Raw genomic sequence first — 13,201 nt, forward strand, 5'->3', positions numbered from 1 at the left:
TGATTTTAAAATATCTTTTTAAGTTACAATTATTATTTTTTCTCTATGCAAATTTTTAAAATTAATATATATAAAATATACTAAAATCATAATAATATTAAATATCTATTAATACAAAAATTTCATTATATATTTAATTATAATGAATTATAATTTAAAAAATAATGTCTTTCATTTTGCATCGCGAGTGCTACTAGCTTATATATTATATATATATAATAAGCCGAGAGATATCCTTCTCGAGGCGCCTATTTTCATTATCTCACTCAATGCAATAGGCGACTCGAGAAGGATATATCTCGACTTATTTTATATATATATATATATATATATAAAAGCTAGTTTTGTTGGTGTAAAAGTATAGAAAAGTTTCTTTTACATCGTCTATTTTTTTTACTAACTTTCATGTCCATGGCGATCCATAAACTTGGACCTTGGTCCCCTCTCGAGGAAACCTGTGTCCCGTACCGAAACTGCCTGGAACCCTGTTCATAAAATTTTCACTTAATTGCTTGAACTATACATAAAATCCTCCTCTATATATAGTCCTCCCGTAAGCGTTTCCACTCATCCTGTCTGAAATATCATGTCTATGGTGTAAGTCACAAAGTCATCTTTTCAAAACAAAAAAACTATCAATCTTCATTCTGCTCTACGTGGTACAGCTCTGAATATTTCTGCCTTATTTCTATATATCTAGTAAAAGATAAATTTATTCTACATTTTTTGCCACCACTGTTTGAGTACGCAGTTCAGCACGTTTCAAACTCCCGAACAGAGAAAGCTAATTTGTGTGTAGAACAACGCTTTTTCATTTTTCTCGTAGATATATATACAATGGAGATTTTCAATTGCAAGAGTCTAAGCATTAGAGCTGCTTCTCAGCTGAAGTGTCTAACGCCGGCCATTCAGGAAATATATATATCTGATCTCAAATTGCCCAAGGATAAGCAAAATCCCATCTTTCACGAGTTTTACAGTACACTAGTAAGAGGTGCGGAACTCGTGAAAAAATGCGAAAACATTAGTCTTTTCAACCTGCCTCTTAATTATAGGTACGCTTCACAGATTTTGAAGCTTGAAAAGAATATTAATAGCTTCCTGGAGTTAATTCCTGCTCAGATATTGCTTGTCACCAGAGTTCTTTTAGCAGAATTGAAAAATAATCACCCATCCAAGGCTGCAGATATAAGCTGGGGCCTGAATGATTTCATGTTCAAACAAGCTTCCATGGTAACAAATGACCCTTCCGGAAATACCATGACGCTTCAACAAATGGTTTTAGATGATGTCATTGACTCTAATATCGAGACTGTAGGAGATTTTGGAAGGTATAATCATGAAAATGGTTATGTAAAATCTCAAATTTTCGTTGGTCTGGAGAAATCCACTGGGGATTTGAAGGAACTTTTGTTCGACAATGGAATATCTGTTGTAGGAGTAGAGTGTATGGGAGGAGGTGGCAAAACCACTTTGGCTCTGGCTCTCTGTAACGATTCTCGGATTAAAGGTAAAATGGGCTTCCCCTCAAATTGGGTACTGCTTTTCTGTTGTTTTATGTTTTCATTAAGATGAAATGGGTTTCCCCTCAATTTGGATAATGTTTTTGTTTTGTTGGGGTTTCCCCTCAATTTGGATAAGGTTTTTGTTTTGTTTTAAGTTTTCATTTGAAGGGTACTATCAGAAATTTCTAAGCTATTTCTCCCAAAATATTCCAAGATTTTGGGTGCTTTTTGTTACCCTTGTATGTGGAGATTAGACGAAATTCTAGCATCCTCATAGTCACGAGCAAAAAGATTCTTTTTAGTGATGTATGTTCTGAAATGAGTTGTTAAAATTTTAATATGGTTGACCACGAATGTTTGTTTCGATTTCCTACAGTAGATTATAAATATATCTGTCTGGTTTACAGTTCTATGTAGTAGTTATTATTCTCTATTTTGTTTACACAAGACTGTAAATCTCATGTATTACTGTGTTTACCTCTGATTCTATGTACTAATTACTGGTTCCAGTCTGCCGAAGTTTAATTATCTTGCATGTTAAAGAAATTACTGAAACCTAGATTTGGTTTGTTGTATGTATCAGATTGTTTTGGAAGCAACATATTTTGTGATGTGAATATCAGGATTTAACTGTGTGATTTTGAGTCAAACTCGATGACCCATGTTTCATGAGTAGTGATTCAACATGAATCCATCTCTCATGAGAATAAATGGAACACTTAGCACTCAATGGATCTAGGTGATGCTCACAGGGGTGAAGCACCGGGACTTCCCGGGAGGTCACCCATCCCAGTACTACTCCAGCCTGAGCGCGCTTAACTACGGAGTTTCCTCCACAATTAAACCCAAAGCTTGCAACCCCATTTGCAAAACCTTCACCAAGTGTTGTGCCTTATGAACCATTCATTAGAAAGCCCCTTAAGCTCATCAATTGATAAGTAGGATATGATTTCCACAGCTAGTCAAATTGTGATGTGAATATCAGGATTTAACTGTGTGATTTTGAGTCAAACTCGATGACCCATGTTTCATGAGTAGTGATTCAACATGAATCCATCTCTCATGAGAATAAATAGGACACTTAGCACTCATTGGATTTGGGTGATGCTCACAGGGGTGAAGCACCGGGACTTCCCGGGAGGTCACCCATCCCAGTACTACTTCAGCCTGAGCGCGCTTAACTACGGAGTTTCCTCCACAATTAAACCCAAAGCTTGCAACCCCATTTGCAAAACTTTCACCAAGTGTTGTGCCTTATGAACCATTCATTAGAAAGCCCCTTAAGCTCATCAATTGATAAGTAGGATATGATTTCCACAGCTAGTCAAATTGTGATGTGAATATCAGGATTTAACTGTGTGATTTTGAGTCAAACTCGATGACCCATGTTTCATGAGTAGTGATTCAACATGAATCCATCTCTCATGAGAATAAATAGGACACTTAGCACTCATTGGATTTGGGTGATGCTCACAGGGGTGAAGCACCGGGACTTCCCGGGAGGTCACCCATCCCAGTACTACTTCAGCCTGAGCGCGCTTAACTACGGAGTTTCCTCCACAATTAAACCCAAAGCTTGCAACCCCATTTGCAAAACTTTCACCAAGTGTTGTGCCTTATGAACCATTCATTAGAAAGCCCCTTAAGCTCATCAATTGATAAGTAGGATATGATTTCCACAGCTAGTCAAATTGTGATGTGAATATCAGGATTTAACTGTGTGATTTTGAGTCAAACTCGATGACCCATGTTTCATGAGTAGTGATTCAACATGAATCCATCTCTCATGAGAATAAATGGAACACTTAGCACTCATTGGATCTAGGTGATGCTCACAGGGGTGAAGCACCGGGACTTCCCGGGAGGTCACCCATCCCAGTACTACTCCAGCCTAAGCGCGCTTAACTACGGAGTTTCCTCCACAATTAAACCCAAAGCTTGCAACCCCATTTGCAAAACCTTCACCAAGTGTTGTGCCTTATGAACCATTCATTAGAAAGCCCCTTAAGCTCATCAATTGATAAGTAGGATATGATTTCCACAGCTAGTCAAATTGTGATGTGAATATCAGGATTTAACTGTGTGATTTTGAGTCAAACTCGATGACCCATGTTTCATGAGTAGTGATTCAACATGAATCCATCTCTCATGAGAATAAATAGGACACTTAGCACTCATTGGATTTGGGTGATGCTCACAGGGGTGAAGCACCGGGACTTCCCGGGAGGTCACCCATCCCAGTACTACTTCAGCCTGAGCGCGCTTAACTACGGAGTTTCCTCCACAATTAAACCCAAAGCTTGCAACCCCATTTGCAAAACTTTCACCAAGTGTTGTGCCTTATGAACCATTCATTAGAAAGCCCCTTAAGCTCATCAATTGATAAGTAGGATATGATTTCCACAGCTAGTCAAATTGTGATGTGAATATCAGGATTTAACTGTGTGATTTTGAGTCAAACTCGATGACCCATGTTTCATGAGTAGTGATTCAACATGAATCCATCTCTCATGAGAATAAATGGAACACTTAGCACTCATTGGATCTAGGTGATGCTCACAGGGGTGAAGCACCGGGACTTCCCGGGAGGTCACCCATCCCAGTACTACTCCAGCCTGAGCGCGCTTAACTACGGAGTTTCCTCCACAATTAAACCCAAAGCTTGCAACCCCATTTGCAAAACCTTCACCAAGTGTTGTGCCTTATGAACCATTCATTAGAAAGCCCCTTAAGCTCATCAATTGATGAGTAGGATATGATTTCCACAGCTAGTCAAATTGTGATGTGAATATCAGGATTTAACTGTGTGATTTTGAGTCAAACTCGATGACCCATGTTTCACGAGTAGTGATTCAACATGAATCCATCTCTCATGAGAATAAATGGAACACTTAGCACTCATTGGATCTAGGTGATGCTCACAGGGGTGAAGCACGGGGACTTCCCGGGAGGTCACCCATCCCAGTACTACTCCAGCCTGAGCGCGCTTAACTACGGAGTTTCCTCCACAATTAAACCCAAAGCTTGCAACCCCATTTGCAAAACCTTTACCAAGTGTTGTGCCTTATGAACCATTCATTAGAAAGCCCCTTAAGCTCATCAATTGATGAGTAGGATATGATTTCCACAGCTAGTCAAATTGTGATGTGAATATCAGGATTTAACTGTGTGATTTTGAGTTAAACTCGATGACCCATGTTTCACGAGTAGTGATTCAACATGAATCCATCTCTCATGAGAATAAATGGAACACTTAGCACTCATTGGATCTAGGTGATGCTCACAGGGGTGAAGCACCGGGACTTCCCGGGAGGTCACCCATCCCAGTACTACTCCAGCCTGAGCGCGCTTAACTACGGAGTTTCCTCCACAATTAAACCCAAAGCTTGCAACCCCATTTGCAAAACCTTTACCAAGTGTTGTGCCTTATGAACCATTCATTAGAAAGCCCCTTAAGCTCATCAATTGATGAGTAGGATATGATTTCCACAGCTAGTCAAATTGTGATGTGAATATCAGGATTTAACTGTGTGATTTTGAGTCAAACTCGATGACCCATGTTTCATGAGTAGTGATTCAACATGAATCCATCTCTCATGAGAATAAATAGAACACTTAGCACTCATTGGATCTAGGTGATGCTCACAGGGGTGAAGCACCGGGACTTCCCGGGAGGTCACCCATCCCAATACTACTCCAGCGTGAGCGCGCTTAACTACGGAGTTTCCTCCACAATTAAACCCAAAGCTTGCAACCCCATTTGCAAAACCTTCACCAAGTGTTGTGCCTTATGAACCATTCATTAGAAAGCCCCTTAAGCTCATCAATTGATGAGTAGGATATGATTTCCACAGCTAGTCAAATTGTGATGTGAATATCAGGATTTAACTGTGTGATTTTGAGTCAAACTCGATGACCCATGTTTCATGAGTAGTGATTCAACATGAATCCATCTCTCATGAGAATAAATGGAACACTTAGCACTCATTGGATCTAGGTGATGCTCACAGGGGTGAAGCACCGGGACTTCCCGAGAGGTCACCCATCCCAGTACTACTCCAGCCTGAGCGCGCTTAACTATGGAGTTTCCTTCACAATTAAACCCAAAGCTTGCAACCCCATTTGCAAAACTTTCACCAAGTGTTGTGCCTTATGAACCATTCATTAGAAAGCCCCTTAAGCTCATCAATTGATAAGTAGGATATGATTTCCACAGCTAGTCAAATTGTGATGTGAATATCAGGATTTAACTGTGTGATTTTGAGTCAAACTTGATGACCCATGTTTCATGAGTAGTGATTCAACATGAATCCATCTCTCATGAGAATAAATGGAACACTTAGCACTCATTGGATCTAGGTGATGCTCACAGGGGTGAAGCACTGGGACTTCCCGGGAGGTCACCCATCCCAGTACTACTCCAGCCTGAGCGCGCTTAACTACGGAGTTTCCTCCACAATTAAACCCAAAGCTTGCAACCCCATTTGCAAAACCTTCACCAAGTGTTGTGCCTTATGAACCATTCATTAGAAAGCCCCTTAAGCTCATCAATTGATAAGTAGGATATGATTTCCACAGCTAGTCAAATTGTGATGTGAATATCAGGATTTAACTGTGTGATTTTGAGTCAAACTCGATGACCCATGTTTCATGAGTAGTGATTCAACATGAATCCATCTCTCATGAGAATAAATGAAACACTTAGCACTCATTGGATCTAGGTGATGCTCACAGGGGTGAAGCACCGGGACTTCCCGGGAGGTCACCCATCCCAGTACTACTCCAGCCTGAGCGCGCTTAACTACGGAGTTTCCTCCACAATTAAACCCAAAGCTTGCAACCCCATTTGCAAAACCTTCACCAAGTGTTGTGCCTTATGAACCATTCATTAGAAAGCCCCTTAAGCTCATCAATTGATGAGTAGGATATGATTTCCACAGCTAGTCAAATTGTGATGTGAATATCAGGATTTAACTGTGTGATTTTGAGTCAAACTCGATGACCCATGTTTCATGAGTAGTGATACAACATGAATCCATCTCTCATGAGAATAAATGGAACACTTAGCACTCATTGGATCTAGGTGATGCTCACAGGGGTGAAGCACGGGACTTCCCGGGAGGTCACCCATCCCAGTACTACTCCAGCGTGAGCGCGCTTAACTACGGAGTTTCCTCCACAATTAAACCCAAAGCTTGCAACCCCATTTACAAAACCTTCACCAAGTGTTGTGCCTTATGAACCATTCATTAGAAAGCCCCTTAAGCTCATCAATTGATGAGTAGGATATGATTTCCACAGCTAGTCAAATTGTGATGTGAATATCAGGATTTAACTGTGTGATTTTGAGTCAAACTCGATGACCCATGTTTCATGAGTAGTGATTCAACATGAATCCATCTCTCATGAGAATAAATGGAACACTTAGCACTCATTGGATCTAGGTGATGCTCACAGGGGTGAAGCACCGGGACTTGCTGAGAGGTCACCCATCCCAGTACTACTCCAGCGTGAGCGCGCTTAACTACGGAGTTTCCTCCACAATTAAACCCAAAGCTTGCAAGCCCATTTGCAAAACCTTCACCAAGTGTTGTGCCTTATGAACCATTCATTAGAAAGCCCCTTAAGCTCATCAATTGATGAGTAGGATATGATTTCCATAGCTAGTCAAATTGTGATGTGAATACCAGGATTTAATTGTGTGATTTTGAGTCAAACTCGATGACCCATGTTTCATGAGTAGTGATTCAACATGAATCCATCTCTCATGAGAATAAATGGAACACTTAGCACTCATTGGATCTAGGTGATGCTCACAGGGGTGAAGCACCGGGACTTCTCGGGAGGTCACCCATCCCAGTACTACTCCAGCCTGAGCGCCCTTAACTACGGAGTTTCCTTTACAATTAAACCCAAAGCTTGCAACCCCATTTGCAAAACCTTCACCAAGTGTTGTGCCTTATGAACCATTCATTAGAAAGCCCCTTAAGCTCATCAATTGATAAGCAGGATATGATTTCCACAGCCAGTCAAATTGTGATGTGAATATCAGGATTTAACTGTGTGATTTTGAGTCAAACTCGATGACCCATCTTTCATGAGTAGTGATTCAACATGAATCCATCTCTCATGAGAATAAATGGAACACTTAGCACTCATTGGATCTAGGTGATGCTCACAGGGGTGAAGCACCGGGACTTCCCGGGAGGTCACCCATCCCAGTACTACTTCAGCCTGAGCGCGCTTAACTACGGAGTTTCCTCCACAATTAAACCCAAAGCTTGCAACCCCATTTGCAAAACCTTCACCAAGTGTTGTGCCTTATGAACCATTCATTAGAAAGCCCCTTAAGCTCATCAATTGATGAGTAGGATATGATTTCCACAGCTAGTCAAATTGTGATGTGAATATCAGGATTTAACTGTGTGATTTTGAGTCAAACTCGATGACCCATGTTTCATGAGTAGTGATTCAACATGAATCCATCTCTCATGACAATAAATGGAACACTTAGCACTCATTGGATCTAGGTGATGCTCACAGGCGTGAAGCACCGGGACTTCCCGGGAGGTCACCCATCCCAGTACTACTCCAGCCTGAGCGCCCTTAACTACGGAGTTTCCTCCACAATTAAACCCAAAGCTTGCAACCCCATTTGCAAAACCTTCACCAAGTGTTGTGCCTTATGAACCATTCATTAGAAAGCCCCTTAAGCTCATCAATTGATAAGTAGGATATGATTTCCACAGCTAGTCAAATTGTGATGTGAATATCAGGATTTAACTGTGTGATTTTGAGTCAAACTCGATGACCCATGTTTCATGAGTAGTGATTCAACATGAATCCATCTCTCATGAGAATAAATGGAACACTTAGCACTCATTGGATCTAGGTGATGCTCACAGGGGTGAAGCACCGGGACTTCCCGGGAGGTCACCCATCCCAGTACTACTCCAGCCTGAGCGCGCTTAACTACGGAGTTTCCTCCACAATTAAACCCAAAGCTTGCAACCCCATTTGCAAAACCTTCACCAAGTGTTGTGCCTTATGAACCATTCATTAGAAAGCCCCTTAAGCTCATCAATTGATGAGTAGGATATGATTTCCACAGCTAGTCAAATTGTGATGTGAATATCAGGGTTTAACTGTGTGATTTTGAGTCAAACTCGATGACCCATGTTTCATGAGTAGTGATTCAACATGAATCCATCTCTCATGAGAATAAATGGAACACTTAGCACTCATTGGATCTAGGGAAGTCCCGGTGCTTCACCCCTGTGAGCATCACCTAGATCCAATGAGTGCTAAGTGTTCCATTTATTCTCATGAGAGATGGATTCATGTTGAATCACTACTCATGAAACATGGGTCATCGAGTTTGACTCAAAATCACACAGTTAAATCCTGATATTCACATCACAATTTGACTAGCTGTGGAAATCATATCCTACTTATCAATTGATGAGCTTAAGGGGCTTTCTAATGAATGGTTCATAAGGCACAACACTTGGTGAAGGTTTTGCAAATGGGGTTGCAAGCTTTGGGTTTAATTGTGGAGGAAACTCCGTAGTTAAGCGCGCTCAGGCTGGAGTAGTACTGGGATGGGTGACCTCCCGGGAAGTCCCGGTGCTTCACCCCTGTGAGCATCACCTAGATCCAATGAGTGCTAAGTGTTCCATTTATTCTCATGAGAGATGGATTCATGTTGAATCACTACTCATGAAACATGGGTCATCGAGTTTGACTCAAAATCACATAGTTAAATCCTGATATTCACATCACAATTTGACTAGCTGTGGAAATCATATCCTACTTATCAAGCAACATATTTTTCATCACAGTTTCACGGTCCCCGAATCTGAAGGGCATTTTAGAGACCATGTGGGAGAAAGTAACTGGGAAGAAGGGACCCGAATTTCATAACGTGGAAGATGCACATTTAAAGCTGAGACAGCAGCTTCTGAAACAATTGAAGCCAACTCTTGTGATTCTGGATGATGTCTGGGACAGAGTAAGCCTGGAAAATTTGCTATTTGAAGGCCCAGGATACAAAACCCTCATCACAACTAGAGACAGTTAGATTCTACCGAAAAATCCTTCTACAGAAGTGTATCATTTGCCATTACTGGGCCAGGAAGATGCTCTGTCACTTTTCTGCTTCTGGGCTTTCGGCCAGACATCAGTTCCATGCACCGCAGATGCAAATCTAGTGAAAGAGGTGTGTATTCTTCTCTGGTCTCTTCACTGTTTTATAAGAGTTGGCCGAAATCAATCATACTTTTAAATACGCATTAGTTTTATTTTTATTTTTTATATCTGAATTTTTTATAATGACAATATTACTCCTCTGACTTTTGCTAGTTTAGGCAGGAGGAAATAAGGTCTAAGTTTTCAAGAATAAAATATTCAAATGATCATTCTTAGAAGTAATTTGTACTATGGGATTCCCCAGTAACATAGTATCAAGCACCCAGATCAGAAGTTCAGATAGTTATATGCAAATATATGATGTAACTGATGTGTGTGATTATGCTGACAAACTAGTTCTCCTGAATTTGTTTTCCATATTTATGAGTAACAGGTGCAAGGAAAATGTAAGGGTCATGGGCGTTTTCTGGTGCACAGTTTGGTGCTCAGATAGTTTCTATTCACACAGGTGAGTTTCAAAATCTCTCAGAGGAATCTCACCAGTTAAGATATTAATTGTTTAAATTTAAATTACCAAATTTAAGGTGATTGCGAGCTCTTTGCATGGTGAGCCACCTGTGGTCTGGGAGATTGCAAAGAATAAGCTGTCCAAAGGGGAAATCATATCAAATTATCACAAAAAAGGGCTTTTAAAATGCTTGGAGACGAGTGTTGATTTGTTAGATGATGTGGTGAGGGAATGTTTCATAGACTTGGGGGCATTTCCAGAGGACACAAAGATATGTGCCGATGCTCTGCTAGATATTTGGGTTTATGCTCGGAATATGGAATGGCAAGATGCATTTGCCATCCTGTTGGAACTTGCAAGTCGAAATCTGCTGAATTTGACCAGTAGTCAAGGGTAACTGTCTTATCTTTTTCATGTACACAAATTTTGTTACCAATTCTTTGAACATTCTTGACATGGTTGTTGAAATAAACAGGAGCGGAGCTGCAATTTCCCATGGAAGTGTCTCTGAGCTCTACTTTTTTCAGCACGATGCAGTTAGAGATTTGGCCTTGTATTTGGGATGCCAGGGCGATGTAGTCCACAGGAAGAGATTGCTTATGCCCAGAAAGGAGCTTAACTTGCCAGGGTCATGGGCGTTTTCTGATGCACAGTTTGGTGCTCAGATAGTTTCTATTCACACAGGTGAGTTTCAAAATCTCTCAGAGGAATCTCACCAGTTAAGATATTAATTGTTTAAATTTAAATTACCAAATGTTATGAATTGTGGATATGACCGACATAATAATAAACAGTAGGAGAATGAAACTTCAATTGTCTTATCAGTTGTCCTTATATAACAACTAGTATTTGTAGCCATATATTTTAGTCTCTAATTGAATTTCATTTTCTGATTTGTACATGCAGGGCCCATGGGAGAAAACCAGTGGTACGAGATGAATTTCCCGGAAGCAGAGGCTCTGGTATTACTCTTTACTGCAAGTGAATATTACCTCCCTCCATTTCTGAAATCCATGAAGAAATTGAAATTTCTCATGGTATACAACTATGGCACAAAGAGGGCAACTGTGAAAGGTCTAGAAACCTTATCTTCACACACACAGCTCAAAAGTGTCCGCCTGGAGAAAGTGATTGCACCAGCTGTTCTAAAACAGAGCAAAGCGCTACAGAACTTGGAGAAGCTTTCCTTGAGCTTATGTGAAGGGCTCAAAAACCCATCCACATTCAACGTTACCAATCTGCATGATTTAAACATGGATCATTGCAGTGATTTAGAGGAGTTGCCCCCAAATATATTCTATATGCCTTGTGCTCAGATGTGCTCCATTACCAACTGTTATCTGGTTCAGAAGTTACCATATGAGCTTGGAAATCTGAGGTCTCTAAGAGTGTTAAGGTTGTCAGCACTAGCAAGCCTAAAAGAGCTTCCATCATCAATTGGGAATCTTAGGTGGTTGGAATATCTGGACATTTCAGTGTGTGTGGATCTCAAAGAACTTCCAGGCGAAATAGGGCAGCTGAAGAACTTAACCGAGTTAGATATGAAAGAGTGCTCTCGTTTGAAGAGGCTGCCTAAAACTGTCTGTGGACTAATTTCCCTGAAACATGTCATATGCGATGAAAAGATTGGGAAACAGTGGTTGAAGGCCAAAGGAATTGCCATCCCAGAGCTTAGAGTTGATATTGTGGAAATTCAGTTCAGTTTGGATTGGCTTGATGATTAACTCCCATCTCGGTATAATATGAAAAAATATATCTCCTTTTTTCCTGTATTAATTTTTCTATAAAGATACTTTATATTCTAGAGTAAAGCATCTAACTCCTAGAAACTAGACAAACATTTCCCCTTAAAATGAACACTAAATTGTGAATAAAATTTTATTCAGCTGCTAACTGTAGCAAGCCTATGTTTTAATTATTGTTTTTTCTTCTTGTGGGTGCAGAAAGAACGGTTTACCAGTGACAAAGCCAGTTTTGAGTACTTTTTTTAAAAATATAAAGCTTGAAAGAGGACGCGTCAAATGCGTGGAGATGGACTTCCTTGGTCACTCTGACATCTGCACTGCAATTATAGTAGTTTGAAAATTTGAATCGTGTACTGGTTAATTAAACTCTTTCTGAACAGAGTTTTTCTATTTGGCTACAATTTGTGATATTCAATTAACTTTGTTTTCTTATTTTATGTTTGATGAAATTAAAATCACTGAAAATGTTTTCAAAATATTTGGGGTAATGAATATATGAATAATGACGAGATTCACATCAGTCGAAATGTCGAATTCAAGGAAGAGTGTAGTGAATTTTTTTTGGAATTAATTATGGTTATGTTTGAATATTTTATTTTATTTTTTATTTCTATTTTTTTTGAGTTCTTGGTTTGTTTTTAATAGATAATTGGTGCTAATGTATATATTTTTTCTGGATTTATTTATTTTTGCTTGTGGTAAGATATATCTGCATAACTTTTTATTCAAACACATTGACCTATGTTTAATGGAGTTGGGAATTGTACTATAAAAGACAATATAAAGAAATAGATGTTAAAACACTATACTTAGAAAACATACAAATCACAAGAATGTATAATATAATGGAGGACTTCCAATTTCCTCTTAGACAGTCTAGTGAGTAATCACTACATAAATCATTTTTGTGAGATCAATTAGTATTTACATATATAACGTTTATTTACATGTATAATATTTATGTTTGCACTTAAATAAGTTTAAAAAGAAATAAGACATGAATAATTTTTTAAAACATTTTCTTTCCAAGAAATTGAAAGTTGAAATCTTTAAAAAATTAAAAAGTATTTTATATATTTATATTAATATTTATTGAATATCTTTGATTCGAGTTATGATAATTCATATCTCAAATTTCAAGTGCTAATAATATTACTAGTCATTGGTGAATTTCTTAAATTTAATTTGTAAGAATTGATATTTTCTACTATCTTGTTCATCATATAGATTTTAATAGTAGTGTGTTTTTCACTCAAATCTATTTTATTTTGATTGTATAACAATATTTATCAATA

General features: G+C 39.1%; 1 protein-coding gene across 1 annotated transcript; it reads left to right on the forward strand.

Moving 5' to 3' along the window:
* The first annotated feature begins 837 nt into the window (after positions 1 to 837).
* On the forward strand, positions 838 to 12,338 carry LOC149560693 (disease resistance protein ADR1-like). The gene is made up of 8 exons (XM_089827667.1): positions 838 to 1,510; positions 9,347 to 9,516; positions 9,640 to 9,740; positions 10,087 to 10,161; positions 10,234 to 10,554; positions 10,637 to 10,845; positions 11,068 to 11,896; positions 12,105 to 12,338. The coding sequence occupies exons 1-7, from the start codon at positions 838 to 840 to the stop codon at positions 11,883 to 11,885; spliced, it is 2,367 nt and encodes a 788-aa protein (XP_089683793.1). The 3' UTR covers positions 11,886 to 11,896; positions 12,105 to 12,338.
* Positions 12,339 to 13,201: the final 863 nt, after the last annotated feature.

Source organism: Cupressus sempervirens, chromosome 4 (genome assembly GCF_028749045.1).
Source record: "Cupressus sempervirens isolate cs-2001-9-10 chromosome 4, ASM2874904v1, whole genome shotgun sequence".
Taxonomy (NCBI): Eukaryota; Viridiplantae; Streptophyta; class Pinopsida; order Cupressales; family Cupressaceae; genus Cupressus; species Cupressus sempervirens.